The sequence below is a fragment of the Podarcis tiliguerta genome (assembly GCF_965153285.1).
Source record: "Podarcis tiliguerta genome assembly, chromosome: 4".
In the NCBI taxonomy this organism is placed as follows: domain Eukaryota; kingdom Metazoa; phylum Chordata; class Lepidosauria; order Squamata; family Lacertidae; genus Podarcis; species Podarcis tiliguerta.
In genome coordinates this window covers 62,854,617-62,870,485 of record NC_139537.1, presented here as the reverse complement: position 1 = coordinate 62,870,485, position 15,869 = coordinate 62,854,617, and the positions used below count along the sequence as shown (strand labels likewise).

General features: G+C 36.8%; 1 protein-coding gene across 6 annotated transcripts in view; it reads left to right on the top strand.

Annotated features, from left to right (window-relative positions):
• CDKL5 (cyclin dependent kinase like 5) overlaps positions 1-15,869 on the top strand; it is a 66,849-nt gene extending 50,980 nt beyond the window's left edge. For 2 of the 6 annotated variants that reach the window (XM_083439400.1, XM_083439401.1), the window contains exons 14-18: positions 65-188; positions 835-931; positions 4,148-4,270; positions 5,416-5,535; positions 8,695-15,869. In XM_083439400.1, the coding sequence (XP_083295526.1) occupies positions 65-188; positions 835-931; positions 4,148-4,270; positions 5,416-5,535; positions 8,695-9,084 (854 nt within the window). In that variant the 3' untranslated portion in view covers positions 9,085-15,869. The remainder of the gene's footprint in view (positions 1-64; positions 189-834; positions 932-4,147; positions 4,271-5,415; positions 5,536-8,694) is intronic. The other 4 variants (XM_083439404.1, XM_083439405.1, XM_083439402.1 and 1 more) reach the window with 3 other exon arrangements.

Below are 15,869 nucleotides of genomic sequence, written 5' to 3'. Positions count from 1 at the left end.
TAGTGAGATTCAGTTGACGATGGATATATGGCAGCTTTGTACTTTATTTTATTTTCAATTACAGTCCCATCTCCACGCCCAGAGGGAACATTCCTAGATAATAGTGCCTCAAACAGAATACCTTCGCTACCAGCAGAAAGTAGTAGTGTAACAAGCCACTCAAAGAGACAAACTGCTTTTGATCCCTGGTAAGTTGGTGTGTTTAAGGGATGTTTTAAAAACAGGCGATGGAAAGGGTGTTCACTTAACAATTTCTATTTTCTTGAACCTTTTATTGCTGCGCATTTCATTGGTATTCCTATATTCTTAACATGTTTAAGTCAGACACATGGTGAATTATTTAGTTTCCAAAACTTAAGGTTTAAATCTTTTAAGTGAAAAGTTCAAGTGTTTTTCTGAATTAGGCCTCTAGGCAAAGTACTGTTAATATAATCAGTCAACACAAAAAAATTATTGGTAGCACATAGGTTACACAAAATCCCTGGACAGTGGTCTGAGCTAATGTCGTCAGCCTGTACATGTGCCTAGAGTTCCTTAGCAAATGCACTGGGAACAACTGCCAGAACTCATTGTGGGTTTGGGTAAGTCTTACTCCTCACCTCTGGCCCCCAAATTTTCCTTTCCTTTTTGCACTGCTTATTTTCTATCATGAAAATCTAGATCAGAATTCAGGTGCAGCCCTATATGTTTTAGGACGTTTGAGGCCTGAGGAGATTCTTCATAGCCATTCCTGTGAAAATGATGACTCCATGTAATGTAAAAAATCCAATGTAAAAAAAAACTTTTTTGCTAAAGTTGGCTTTCTCTTTGTTTGTTTTTCTCCTCTGTGTTAAGGAAAAGTCCTGAAAATGCTCATTCTGAGCAACTAAAGGAAAAAGAAAAGCAAGGGTTTTTCAGGGCAATAAAGAAGAAAAAAAAGAAATCTCAATCTGTAAGTAATTTCAGTTTCCTATTTTTAAAAAGTTTGTTTTTATGTCATAGTTTTATCAAGCATCAGTTTTCCTTTTCAGATGTTTGCGCTTATCTGCATATAAACATTTTAAGCTGAAATCTGTAGAGCTACTTAGACTTACATAATCGGTTTATGCTGACCAGCAGAATTTCTCACTTTCGAGAGTTGACACCAAGATGATCACAAGTTGCTTTTGAAGCTCATAATATCAGAAGCAATGTACTATGTGGGCAAGGGGAGTGCTGTAATTCAAGAAAAATACCTAAAGCCACCCCTGCTTGGGCTCAGGAAACTAGTTTCACAGTTGTCAGCTATATAATTATTCATATCTGAAAACAAAAGTATCTGAAGGATTACTTCCGTGGAAATATTTTCTTTTGAAGTCTATAGTATGGCAAGACCAAACACTGAATGCTAACAAGCTGAGTCTTCATCCAGACAAGGCAGAAGTACTGCTGGTCAATAGACAAACTGATCCATGAGTAGAATTACAAAGTGTTCTGGATGGGCTTGCGCTCGCACTGAATAACCAGTTTCATAGCTTGGGAGATGCTTCTAAATATGCTCTCTGTTTTGGCTGGTTGGTGTGGGGAGGAGGGGAATGATTGGTCTTATCATACCCACATGCATAACCTTCAATCTCATTCATTATCAATACACATAATAGTATCCCAGATCATGATGATATGCTGAACAGATTAAAATGCATTTGATAAAAACAGTAAATACCAGTTAGTGCAGTATTGTTCAAACAATAAATTCTTTCAGCAGATATAATGAAGGTAGCTTAAAAGGGGGATTTCTGCATTTTTTAAAAATGTTGTATTTAGCATTGTATGCGTCTGATTTTTAGAGATCTCCAATCAGTTTACAAAGAAAGGCATTTATGCAAACAGTTGAGCAATAAAATAGCTAAACTAGAATTGGAATGAGGCAGGCTAGACACAGAAAATAATTTATTGCATAAATTTTACAGGGTAATATATTAGGAATTAACTAATTAAAAAGCATACTATTGTATGAGAATGGGTGATGTGTCTGCATGCATGCATATGCTGTTTTAATATCAAATAATGAGCGCAGTGAAAGCATGTGGTTAGAATTCATATTCTCTGGTAAATGGTATTTAATTTACATAGAAATTAGTGGCATTAGTGTTTATAGTATTGTAATACTTGCAGCAATATAGCTGATATCTGAAATGATTATTGTATTTAGCATGCTGAATTCTCATTTGGAAACACTACTTTGAACATAGTTTGGTTGAAATTCCATTGGATTTCTGTTTTCTAACTGTTACTGTATACCAATTTAAGTCTGGATAAAATGGATAACATGTTTAATATGGCTTCATAATTGCCATGTTTTGGGTGAGCATGCTACAAGTCACACTCATGTGAATGAGCATTATCTGGTCTTGTGATATTTGCATTCTCACATTTAACCCCTTTTCAGGTTTAACTCTGCAGTCTCATGCCCATTTCCCCCATTTTCTGCCAACTCATATTTGTTCTTGTGAGCAAGTATTATTGCATGGATACAAACCCATAATGTAGATGTGGGCTAAAAATGAGTTGAAAGGAGAATTTAGCTTCTGTTGCATGTATCTAACATAATGGAAATATCTATAGTTAGATACTGGTAAAACTTTACCTATTGTTGCAGTAAAGGATCATAATCTGCTAAGACATTGTGACTCAACCCAAGATATTGGTCTGTGAGACAGTTTAGATCAAAGCTTCTGTTCACCATTGCTAGATCAGTGTGCAAAGCTGTCATATGGCACAGAAATGAGAAAATAAGCAATATGGTGTGCATAGGATCTGGGGCTTTTTGTGTGCCAATCTGTAAAATTTTGGCCATTATGGAGCCAGCTACAAATCAGTGTGCCTGATTATTGTAATGAATCATTGTACAGTAATAAAGACCACATAGCTGTACATAGAAACTGGTGTAAATCAACAGCTATGGGACGTCAGCATAATTGCCGCAACTGCTTCATATTCAGCGGTGAAAATATTTTGTGCTAGCTTTATTTGCCTATTTCAAGCTAGCGCAATGCTTTGCCATAAGAACATTTCTCACTGGTTTCTTTCTGAAACAGAGGCAAAGAGAGTGGCTTAGTTGTTAAAATATGTTGAAATAGCACTAGGGAGAAATATCCAGTCTTACCTACTTCACAGGGTAATTGTGAGTACAAAATTAGGGAGAGAGCATGTTGGACACTGTGAGAAGGGGGAATTATAGTATGGAATATGTATTTGCAGAAAAAATAAAAGAATAAAAAAACAACAACAATCACCTCTATTGCAGTCGCTTTGGATCCCTCCCTACTGCTATGAAAAGAAGATTTCAGGATGCTAAGTAGCAGAGCTATTTTTTTCTGAGCAGTTTTATTTGAAACTGCTGGCCTGTGTTTAAGAATTGGCACATAACAGTGTTAGTGCACCTAAGTTTTTCATAGCCTGCAGATAATTTATTTCTCCCATACAATTCCTTCTGAAATACATATGTCAGCTACAAGGCATATGCAGAGCACAACTCCTATACATATGTACTTCAGATTAAATTCACTGTGTTCAGTGAGGTTTATAGCCTAGGAATTAGGATTGCAGCCTTGGACATGCATTTTCATTGAAGGATGTTTTTCTCTTATTGTTTGATAATTAATTTAGTTAGTAAAATGAAACTAGCTATAACTTTAGGAGTTATTCTAGGAGTCAGTTGCTACTTTGCATGCAAGTAAACCCTTTTCTAATTTCTCTTACCACTTGCTGCATCTGGATATAATGATCTTAAACAATAATGATATAAAACCCTACATTGTGTAAGTAAACTGATAAACATTTTATGCACCTTACTACATGCAAAATCAGCTATCATGATTCTGCTAAGAGTTCATATGCTAAATTCAAAAGCCTGGTTAAATCAATTCATTCTGAACTTATTAAATACATGCATTCTTGACAGACACATTCTTGAAATGTGTTAAGTGGGCAGGTGTGTTTCTTCCATAGACCTTTTTTTATTCAGCAGAGCAATTAATCTTATCTTGCCACAATCATATAACAGCAGATTTGGCATAAGAAATGGCTAACTTATTAAAGTGTTCATATATGTGCAGATAAGAGACATGGGTAGCTCTCCTGAATTATACTGTTATTTATGCAATTAGTCTTTTATCTTATATTGCAGACAGAATCCACCAAGGCGGAGAATCCAAGCATCAAGAAATCACTCTTTCCTCTTTTTAGTACAAAGAATCACTTAAAGCATAGCTCTTCTTTGAAAAAGATTCCTGTAGTCACTCTACCTATGGTATTGACTTTTAAAAATGGTAGCACTGAATTAAAAAAACAAACAAATACTTCAGTAAATTTATTTTACTGACCACAGCAGCATGTATTTTTCCCATGGGATCACAAGCCTCTTCATGCAAACTAAGCATCTTGAGCCAGTTCCACAAATTCAAAGATTTTTTTAAGTTTTCAAAACTTCCAAGAAGTGTGGCATGGTTATATTTTGAAAAATTAGGAATAGATGTTTGTAGCAAACCATTAAATGCAACATCATCTGAAATCAGTCACATGGCACTAATGTTCAAATTATCCTTTCTTTATATTATTTAGTTGAGTCATGTTTACATGGTTTGCCATTTCTTTCCTTCGGCTTAAGTAAAAAGAAGCTTCCTTTGAAAAATGAAACAACCTCTTATTAACTTGATTTGCCACAGAACTCTATATTGGTCTGTTTTTAATAGCTTTAATTTCCTTAGGTTTTGTGGTAATTAGCTGCCTTGTTGTTTTGATTGGCAGAATAAAGGCTAAGCTCCCTACATTTAATGTCTTAACAAATTTTTAATCCTAAGATTCAGTTGCCAAGAAAACACTCTCTAGCCAATAATTTCTCGTCCCTCCCCAATAATTCTATGAATACCCAAACCATGGGTTCAGCCATCATTTCCCCTTGCAACTAGTGTAGCATTACTTAGAAACCTGTGTGATTATAAAATTCATTTTACTTTGGTGGGGAATAAATTGTTTCCTTGCACAAATAATGCACAACTAACAGCCTGATAACTCTCAATTCATATATTGATCTTTTTTTCTTGAGAAGAAAGAAAACATGTTTTGTTTTTGTTTTTTGTGGAGGTGGCTCATGATCTTAAGAGCAGTATGGAATGCTATGGAAATGAGGATGAAACACAACAATGCACTTATTTAACTGCTCTTTCTCTCTTACAGTGATTTCACTAACAGCATGTGAATGCCTTAAAGGTGGAGGTTGTAACAAATCTGCATGGCATCTACAAATGTGATTATTAATATGGACACATTAAAGGGGCATTGCAATAACAGGCTTCACCTGCATTGCTTTGATCTGGGAAGCTGGGAGAAGGGAAGCAGTTTGGAACATCTACTGCTTAGGAATTGATCAGCCCCCAAAATCTTTCTGTGTTGCAGATGCCTGGGAGTGATAGTCAGGATCTTTTGGCATTACAGAAAGCGATGCACTCATCTAATCACCCTGGCAGCAGGCAGAAGGATTGGCATTCTGATAAGATGGCAGAAATCCAAAGTCATGTAAGTGAAAGTATTGCTTCATTCCAGTTTAAGGTCAAGGGAATAGTAGGTAGGTCTGCTAAGTTGCAACCCAAAGTACCAGTATATACCTTTATATCATAGGAACATATGAAGTTTATACTGCATTCAGGTCATTGGTCCATCCACTGAGTACAGTACATGCTGACTGAATCCATTGCTTCTCTAACCCACTTTTCTCTGAGTTTTTAGTCCAGCCCTACTCTCTCTTTCAAGCAAGTATCTAGGTATGCTAAACAGCAGGATGGAGCAGATGAAAGAACCAGAGAAATGCTGAAGGGAGAAGATAAAGCTGCCTTGTGTTTTGATGTCACTGTCTTTCCTCCTTCCCTCCAGAATCAACCTGGAATAGTTACGATTGCCAGTCTCACAACCCAGAGGACCATTTTTGCTTTAATTCCACCGTGACCATCCATGTGTTGGACAGGGGCAGTATTTCGTTGTTGTTGTAATTAGAAACTGTATACAGTTGTACCTTGGATCCTGAACACCTTGGGAGTTGAATGTTTTTGCTCCCGAACACCGCAAACCCAGAAGTGAGTGTTCCGGTTTGCGAACATTCTGTGGAACCCGAACATCCGATGTGGCTTCCGATTGGCTGCAGGAGTTTCCTGCAGCCAATCGGAAGCCGCGCCTTGGTTTCCAAATGTTTTGGAAGTCAAACGGACTTCCGGAATGGATTCCATTTGACTTCTGAGGTACTACTGTACAGTGGTACCTTGGGTTACATACGCTTCAGGTTACATACGCTTCAGGTTACAAACTCCACTAACCCAGAAATAGTGCTTCAGGTTATGAACTTTGCTTCAGGATAAGAACAGAAATCATGCCCTGGCAGCGCGGCGGCAGCAGGAGGCCCCATTAGCTAAAGTGGTGCTTCAGGTTAAGAACAGTTTCAGGTTAAGAACGGACCTCCGGAACGAATTAAGTACTTAACCTGAGGTACCACTGTATGTTACTTTACATTATTGGCAAATACCCCAAAGCAGAATACAATACATTCTGCGATCAGAATTAAATACATTGGGAGGAAATCCATAGTTTAAAGCAAGTCAGCAATGTAAGAAAGATAACACTTTCAAACCTTGAAGCAGGCCTGGTTAAAGAACTGAATTTTCAGGAGACATTAGAAACATGCAACTGATGGTGCTTCCCAAATCATTTTTGGTAGAGTATCCCAGAGGGTTGGTGCTGCAGGTGAAAAGGCCTTTTCTGAGAGGTTTCCAGATGGCAATATGCTGGCTGCAGTATGGGTCTCCTCTTAGGTTGATCAATAAAGGTTGATTTGGCCTATGGTAGAGGCAACCAGTACTTGGCCATAGCTGCTCAACAGCAGCTGTGAGTTGCTGGCCACATGTTCATACTAGAGAAAGGTGTAAGGTAGCAGCTGAGATGGAGACAGGACACATGATCACGTGAATGATCAGCAGTTCCTTGTGCAGGGTGCTGACATTAGCAGGCTTCATGGAAAGCCTGCCTGGACTGCCATATCATGGTTATCTCTGCCCCTTTTGCTTCTACTCAGCAGTAGTGGACAGGTACTGTCTCCACCCCTGTTCTTTACTGATGACATTGGCAGCTTCAAAGGAGAAATAGTTCCCCAAGGTCCTGACCTGGCTTCCTTAATAACTACTCCGTCTGCCAATTAGTGGCATACTTTTTTGGATGATTTGATGCCCTTTACATTCCATGGTAAAATATAAGAATAGCCCTAAACTTCTGCTTCACTTCACTCCTGAAGCATAGGTGAATTATTTGCCAGATCCTATAACTGCTAGTGAGCTACTGGCCACATTCACATGTCACTCTAAACCATGGTGTGCAATGTACACAATCCACACTGAGTGCTCCCCCTTTCTTCCTCCTACATGGCCAGGAAGATTCAATCAGATCCTTTCACTTCTGCTTTAGTTAGCCAGTTTGTCGTGTGATCCAAGCCTGGAATTGTGGTTAACACTAGCTGTGGTTAGTTTCAACAAGCCAGCTTCAGAAACCATGGTTTAAAATTGCCTTGTTTTGAAATGAACCGTATTTCCTGTTTGCCACATTGTGTTACACCAGCAACAAAAGTTTCTGAACTTCCTATCTCAAACTCATGGCCAGGAGGAGTCAGAAATCTCATAGGGATAGATAAGAGTACAGGAGAGGTTTCAGTTTCAAATGTGAGGTGATGAACTCTCAAAACACGTGAACTCCCTTCAGCTAGATAAATTGATTTGCCATCTGCATTCCATCCTGTCCAGCAATGCTAAAATAACCTCAGGAGAAGAGGCTAAAAGCACACCCCCTTAACACATATAGAGAACTGGAGGTACTGGGAAGCCATAGCTTCTGAGAAGTGCAGAGCATGGCTGTTATGGTATTATCCCATATGTTGTACTAGATTGAAGTACATAATTTAGAAGGGTCTTGTGGAAATTAGTCATTCAAGACAGATGGATGTTCAGGGATCTTACATTGGAAATATCTTGAGTCTTAGCAGCTGTTTTTAAAAGCTTCATTATTTATAAACTTATTTCACCTGTTATTTGGGTATTTTTTAATTAATTGAATAAAATCTCTATGTAGCTGTTGCATCTATTAGAAGGCAGCTAAAACTAACAATAATAAAGTGGTACTTTGGTTTTCAAACGTAATCCGTTCTGGAAGACTGTTCGGCTTCCGAAACATTCAAAAACCGAGGCGCAAAGGGCAGTGTGCAATTGCAATGGAGAAAATTGGAAAAAATGCAATGGAAGCCGTTCAACTTCTAAGACGTGTTCGAAAACGGAAGCAGTTACTTCTGGGTTTCCGGCATTCAAAAACCAAAATGTTCGGCTTCCGAGAGGTACCACTGTATAAGAAATCATCAAACCTGGTGGAAGAGTGAAGAATAATGTTTATCATTTATATCAAAATTTGAGCACAGAATCTTCAAACAGAGAAATGTTCATTCTGCATGTAGATGCTGAAAATTTCTAGACTATACTTTCTTGAGTGAAAAGCGGAAAGGATGGATGGAAAAAGAAATATATTGTAAATAATATACTTACAGCTCAAAGCATTATTGAACAAAGACTGTTTTCAGTGTTTATAAGCAGAAAAGGGAGTACAAATAAATAAAAATAACAAAGCCCATGAAGTTTTCTTCTTTTTCTTTAGAGCCAGCCTTTAAAATCCCTCCGCAAGTTGTTGCACCTTTCTTCATCCTCAAACCATTCAATTCCTTCTGAACCTCGATTCCAGCCCTTACCAAGTCAGCCAACTAAAACATCTTTTTCTGAAGCTCGAATTCATCCCATAAGTCAAGTTTCCTCCAGTAGCAGCAGCAACCTACGGCAGGAGTCCCAGTCAAAAGGCAGAACCACACTCCAGATCCCGGGCCAGATGGAACCCAGTTGGCATGTTTCCCCAGTGAACAGGAGTGCCAATGATGGGACTTCATACTCTGATCAGATGCCTTCTAAGAGTGGGCAAAATGGTCACACTTACAACCGAACAAATAGATCCCGAATGCCAAACTTGAATGATTTGAAAGAGACAGCTTTGTAATAATCCTCCAGGAAATGCTATTGCAGGGATTTTATCAGGGGGCATGGCAGTGCTGGTGATCGTGGTGGTAACTGAATTCTCAGCTTTATAAAAGGTGTGCAATATTGAATACGTGGAGCTACTGTTTGGTACCACACCAGTAGGGATCTTACAGTGAAATTATTAATTGCCATTCATCTAATCTCATGACAAAAGAATGTGCACTTCAGGGAGAATGAACTTTTTTGCCCTTTTCTCTCATTTTACATTCCAGCTTAGTGCACACCTCCGTCTGTATAGGCACTTCGGAGAGTTGAAAGAAATGTCTTTAGACCTGTGCCCTTATGGAAAAAAAAATATTGCTGCCTAGATTTAATTTTTTTTAAAAGAAACTGTGGGGTTTATGTGAAACACTTGTATCCCTAATAAGGGTTTAAAGTTAAGTTGTATGTTTTTATTTGTTTTTTAAACTTCCATATTTGATAGGGTTTGTAATATTTATTTATGATCTACTATTGTATTGTTATAATCATATCTTATGTTACACTGTATAGTTATTTTGAGCTGTTTGAAACATTGTGATGCAGTGCAACAGCTACAGTAGTTTCTATAAAAACTAACATACATAGATTGCATCAGGAGTATTTTATTATATACATAAATTATATATATGAATATATATATATATACACAGATATATATAAATGGTAAATAACTGTCTTTTTAAAAATATACTCATTTAAAAGAAAAGTATTGTTATGACACTATCTGCCATATTTTTATACATTTGTGATATAAAGTGCAGTATTATACTTCTAATAAAAGGGAACTGAATGTGGATTGAAGTGTGAACTGTAAGAAGTTTTGCCCAGCTAGTACTAGATGCAGTGTCATTGCTGACAAAACAAAATACAATAGTAATTCTCAGACTTTGCTCTTAGCTTGTTTCTGCAGGTAATGGCTTATCAAAAATGGAAACCCTTAAAGTCAATTGAAAAGTGATATATTTCCCCCTAAATGTGTGCTTAGCTTTTCCCATTACTCTTAATGGAAGATGGGCATCTGCATTATCGTGGTAGAATCCCACCTTGTTACAGTTGTCCATGCAGAAAAACCAACCTGTAACAAGTTAAGGCAGATCCTCTTCTGTTCAATATGTGAGGTGAAGACCAAAGAGCCACAGCAGGAGTTGCAAGTGGCAAGCCAAAGTTGGCATGACTTAGCACTGTAAATCATGGTGAAAGGTTTTAGGCCTCTATGTATTCTTTGCACTTTGCTTGAAATTGTACCGACCAGAAAGTAAAATATTGTATTTAAATGTAAGAGAGGATGTGGCACTTCTATTTTGTTTCTAAGATTTAATAAAAACTGTGACATAATATTTGAATATGGAAAGCAACACTTTTTCTGCTAAGTTTGATTTCCCCCTATATCACTTATAAGAATATCTATGTGGACATTAAAGCTTCACTCTCTTCAGAGTGCTGGATGTTTTCTAATTTCCTATAGAATATTATTTTTAAAAAATCAAGTGGACTTATAGCAGAGTGTATGTAGAGTCTAATATTCCGTTTGCTCACAATTACTATAACTCAGGAAAAAAGATAATTGGAAAAATGTTGGCCCATTATGGAGCTGGTATAAATGAAAAAAGAATGAGACAATAGTGTCAGAACAATACATGTTTTAAGTCTTAACTCCTCAGACTTGCACAACTCTTGAAAGCATAGCTTAGTCAACTAGTTGTTTTTCTAGCAGTTTACTGCTTTGTCCTCCAAAAGATTACCTGAAAATCAGAAACTTGCTGGTTTACGCGGATATTTAGAAGTACAGACGAATGGAAGAGATGTACTCTTAGCTTTGCAGTACATTAAAGGTATATGTGAATTTTTAAAAGCAGCATCAGCAGACTTCATAGCAGGAACAAAATGTTTTTCATTGCAAAAACCAAAAACTTGAGTTGGAAGGATAGTATATGTGTCTGTTTCCTATTTAGAAAACAGGTATTAGAACAATACATGAAATAATGAGTGTGTTGTGGGGAATATGAGACCGTATGATGGAGTTTGTTTAGTAACTGGGTGTCAATTTGATTAATAGAGTATCTATCTTCTAACAGTCTCCTTCACCCACCAACTGCCAAATTGGCCTTACTATTTGTTTTGAGACTGCAGCTCTGAGCAGTATTGTCTGCGTTACACTAGTTGTAGCTGTTTAATTATTGCTATACCCCATTTTGATTACTAATACTTATTACACTGCAGGCAATTTGCACACACAATTTTTTGTAATGCTATTTCTAGCTCGTGTGTGGAAGCCCTCTGCCTTGAAAAGATTTAGCATCAAAGTTAAGTATATCAGAAAATCATTAATTGTATTGTTGCATTTAAAATTAGTATTGCCATTTTCAAGGATAAAGCTGAAAGTATCTGTCTGACTTTCAGGAGAGAGTGAAGAAATAATATAATTTTCTCTTTTTGTTAAAATAAAAACTGTACATCATGCTTGAACACACACAGTTTCCAATCTGTTAATATAAAGAGTAAGTCTTATTTCAAAAGCCTTGCACTTAATTTGGTTTATGTAGCCAACTTGTAATATGTTAGACTTGTAAATATGCTAAGACATCCAAAAATCTTATTAGGCTAATGGAGATTTGCTAGCATCAGAAGAAGAGCAAAGCCTATTACACATTAAACTATTATTCAAGTGTGAGCTTTTCTCTTCGCTGAGATTAGAAAAGTAATTTGCTGTACTCTCTGTAGCTTTACCAAGGATAGAGCAGCTAAACTTAGGTATGTGTTTTGCTCTCTGATGGTATTCCTAGTGTAAAATAATCAGTGTCATGTATACTACTGGAAGGCAGCATACATTTTCCTGTGGGATTGTAGGGATATTTTAAATAGGGAAAATAAAACCTTGATATATTTAACAATATCTGTGGAACAAATCTTTGATACTTTTGCAAAATTGTCCATTCAATAGCATTTCGTTTGAAAGTGCCCATATTCCAATAAAATGCATCAAAACCGGCCTAAACAGTTTATTGAAAGTAGAATTTGGTTTCCAAATTGTAAACATGCTGCTGAGATTTTTATTTTCGTAAACGTTGATGATAGTAAAAAGAGAAGCAAGTTAAATGTGGGGAACGAGCATATTTTTAAGTTTTTTTTTAAAAAAATTGTAAGTTGTTTTTAAAATTTGAAAGATTACCGAGATTTATGACTGAGATCTAGCTTGTTTAGTGCAAGAGGTTTGAGAGCTGACATTACACAAGCATAAATGGACAAGCTTAACTGTGACCAACTATAATAATAATGGCAGTTGCGCTAGTTATCCTCAAGCATCAGGCACCCACTGGATTTGGCTGTTGCACTACGCTGCTAATGAGACTCCTACTAGCAGACTGGCTTGTCATGTGAGCAGGTTGCCGCAATTGGATATCTCCCTTTTTAAAAAGAAAACAAAACAAAACACACTACTTTGAGCAACAGACAAGATCACTGAGGAAGGGCAACGGCAGTCGCTCCTTGTTTCTTGGATTTGGCATACATTTATTACAAGCATTTCAACCCAGTACTTTATAACTTCAGCCCAAGATCAGGAGGTATGGTTTTCAGGTGTGTTTTTTAAAAAAACGTGTTCTGTTTTTTAAACTCCTATATCAGAAGGCTTCCCATATAAATCCCCAAATAGTATTGTGATCAGCCTCCCGCTCCTGATTCGTAACTATTTTTTAATATATATATAAAAAAATCATTTATGTCCCAGAAAAGAAGTGTTGATACAGTCTTTAGTATTTCATTTGGCTTTTGTATAGAAAACACAGTTATTAAAATGTTCTCTCTTCCATTCCGCCATCTCCCCACACCACAAAAGTATGAGTAATCCACAGTTTCCAGCTGCCTTAAATATATCCAACTTCTTATTTTTTACACTGTATGGTAGTTCAGCTAAAACTGAAGGCATTTGTAAAATAACCAACAGAGAAGAACCAGGAATCCAAATATTTTAAGGCTCCTTAAAATACCAAATTGAATTATGACCGAGAGCAAATGTGAAATTGGCAGAGAACAGGTATATCTGTGTCACAGTTCTATATGAGTATTGGCCTAGTGTTTGTTAGTTTTGCTCTGAGGTAGAATAATAAAACTTAGTCAGACTTTTGCCTAAAACACTCTCAACTGAGAATGTGAATGTGTAGCCTGACTCTTGCATAACAGTAACGCTATGATAAGTTTTTGTGTATTTGTTTTGTGTGGTGGCGCAACTATTCAGGCATTAGATGAACATGCACAGGGAGTGTACAATGGTTCTGTCTTATAGTGCAGTTATTTGAGCTAGGCTTGGTATATGTTGCAAGGAAAGCATATTACAGTAGTCTTCAATAAACATTCAAACAATATTAAAGTATCTGTGAAATTAAGATATTATTTTAGAACAGCCTTCCTGAACCTGGTTCCCTTCAGATGTTTTAGACTACACGTCCCATCATTCCTGATGATTGGCTTTGCTTTTCTGGAGCTGACGAGAATTGTAGGCCTCAACATCTAGAAGGCACCAGGTTGAGGAAATGTTCTAGAAGAAAAGGTGCCTTTCTGTATCCAAATTCATGCTCCTGTTATTTTTTATTATGCTAGCTGGCTTACACATAAGAATTAGTAGCAGATAAGGACAAAAGCCATTTTTCCTAGTGTCTAGTATAATCCAGCTGCTGTTTAAGAACTTTTAATACAACACAGTTGCATCCAGACAAATTATCAAAATAAATTAATGTATCTTTATTTCCCACTGAATTCTCTTCATTCAGCTACCGTAACAACAGTGTGAGAGCCTTTCCTCACATGTCCGCTTGTGTCTGCTCACACAAACTCACTTATCAATATTCTGCATTATAAAGTACCATGAAAACAAAACTGACCAGTTTGTTAACAAAATCCTTAAATGAATTTTATATGTTAGCTGAACACAGTTCCATTTACTTTTAAGAGTAATGAATAAAAGTTGACGTCACTCGCTTCAGCGTAGCGGTGTAAAAGATTTGCCCACTCCTATGAAATTTACCATTAAATGAGCGGTGCTTCTGGAAAATGTCGATTAAGTTCATTCAGCCAAATAAAGGTGACCAAGCTCTCTTAAACAAGCTGCTGCAATACAGTACCATTGCTTCTTGTGGCTGTTCGTAGAGCATGTTTACTGAATGTATAGCTAAATAGTTGTACACAGTTGTTGTTTGCTAGGACATTGCTCAACACAGGAGTTTTCAGTTACCTCTCTTGGTCAGTTAATTACAAATTATAATACGGTGTTTGCTTTACTTTTTTTTTTGAAGCGTCCGGTCTTTTGGGGTTTTGGTCAGGAATGGGGAACCTGTGGCCCTCCAGATGTTGTTGAACTACAACTCCCATCAACCCTGGCCAAATTCCAGCATGACCAATGATCAGGAATTATGACAGTCTGGAAAGCCACAGGTTCCCCATACCTGTTTTTAGACAGTGCTTATATTAATTTTAAGCTGCTCAGTGCATGCCCATTGTTAAATTGCTTTAAGGTCTTCCTTTATTTCTTTATGCTGGATTGCCCTTTTGGTTTTGGTTTTCGCTCGGGGGGGGGGGGGGACACGGATATGAAAATATTTAATCTCCCATTCTGAAACGGTTGTTAGACCATTGTTAGATTTTGTCCAGGATGTTCATTTGCTCATTTATATGCTAGATTATCCGAGACATGCATTTTTAACTCTTACCATATTCCAGCATAACCATTATCTTAAAATGTGCTTTTAAAAAAACAACAAACCACAAAAATGTAGTCCACAGGACATAATGTGGAAAATACATCATGTGGGGGTTATTATTTTTGAAGAGTCGGTAAAATGCATGGTGGCTTAAGAAATGTATGGAGCATCACAATTTAATATTTGCAAATAGAATCACCTGAGATGTGTGCTAATTCTAAGATTGCAAAATATACATTGCTGTAATGAATTCTAGTGGGAGGACTTAGAGTTCGTAAGTGGCGGGAAATCTACCCCCTTTAGATTCTTTTTCTCCAACCTCAGTGTTAGAAGAATTAAAGTGAAGGACATATTAATTCCATAGTAGTACATTTTGACCTATAAATTCAGGTTCTCTGGAGTGGGGGGGGGGGGAATGCCAAATAGAGATCTTCAGGGGGAAATAGCTTTGGCTTTTTAATATATTTAGAAATCCAGGACTGCTGAGATCTCCACTGTCAAAATATTGAATAAGAATTGTAGATGAAAAAATAGGGGAGAGGATGCCTCTTGGAGAAGTTAATAGCTTTGGGAAAGTCAAGGTAAACCCAAAAGATCTAATTAAAAAGGCAGATTTCTTGGCTTTTGAAGCATTGTAAGTAAAGATTACCCACTTTCACTATCCCTTTTTTAGAAAATCTCAGATGCGCAAACTTAAAATCAACCTTGCTTTCTGTTATGAAAAAGACGTTATGTAAATCTTTGAATTAAAACTGATTTTGAAAATATGTTGGGTATTTGAAGATTTCATTCCAAGTTAATAAACCATCTGTAAAGTGTTTATAGAACTCTTTGTATCATGTTGTGCTTACACCGTATCAGATTGTTTTCAGGCATGTATTCCATTTTTAACTCCTGTATAATTTTTATTGTTTATGTAAATAGTATGAGAAAGAGAGAAAGAAATGATCCTATGTTTAATCTTTAATTATCAGCATGGGAATTATTCATTTTTACTGAGCACAATGTATTTTTGAATGGGCCTTCCAAAACATGTCTTTAATAAAAATGCAGGTTTTGCACTAGAAAA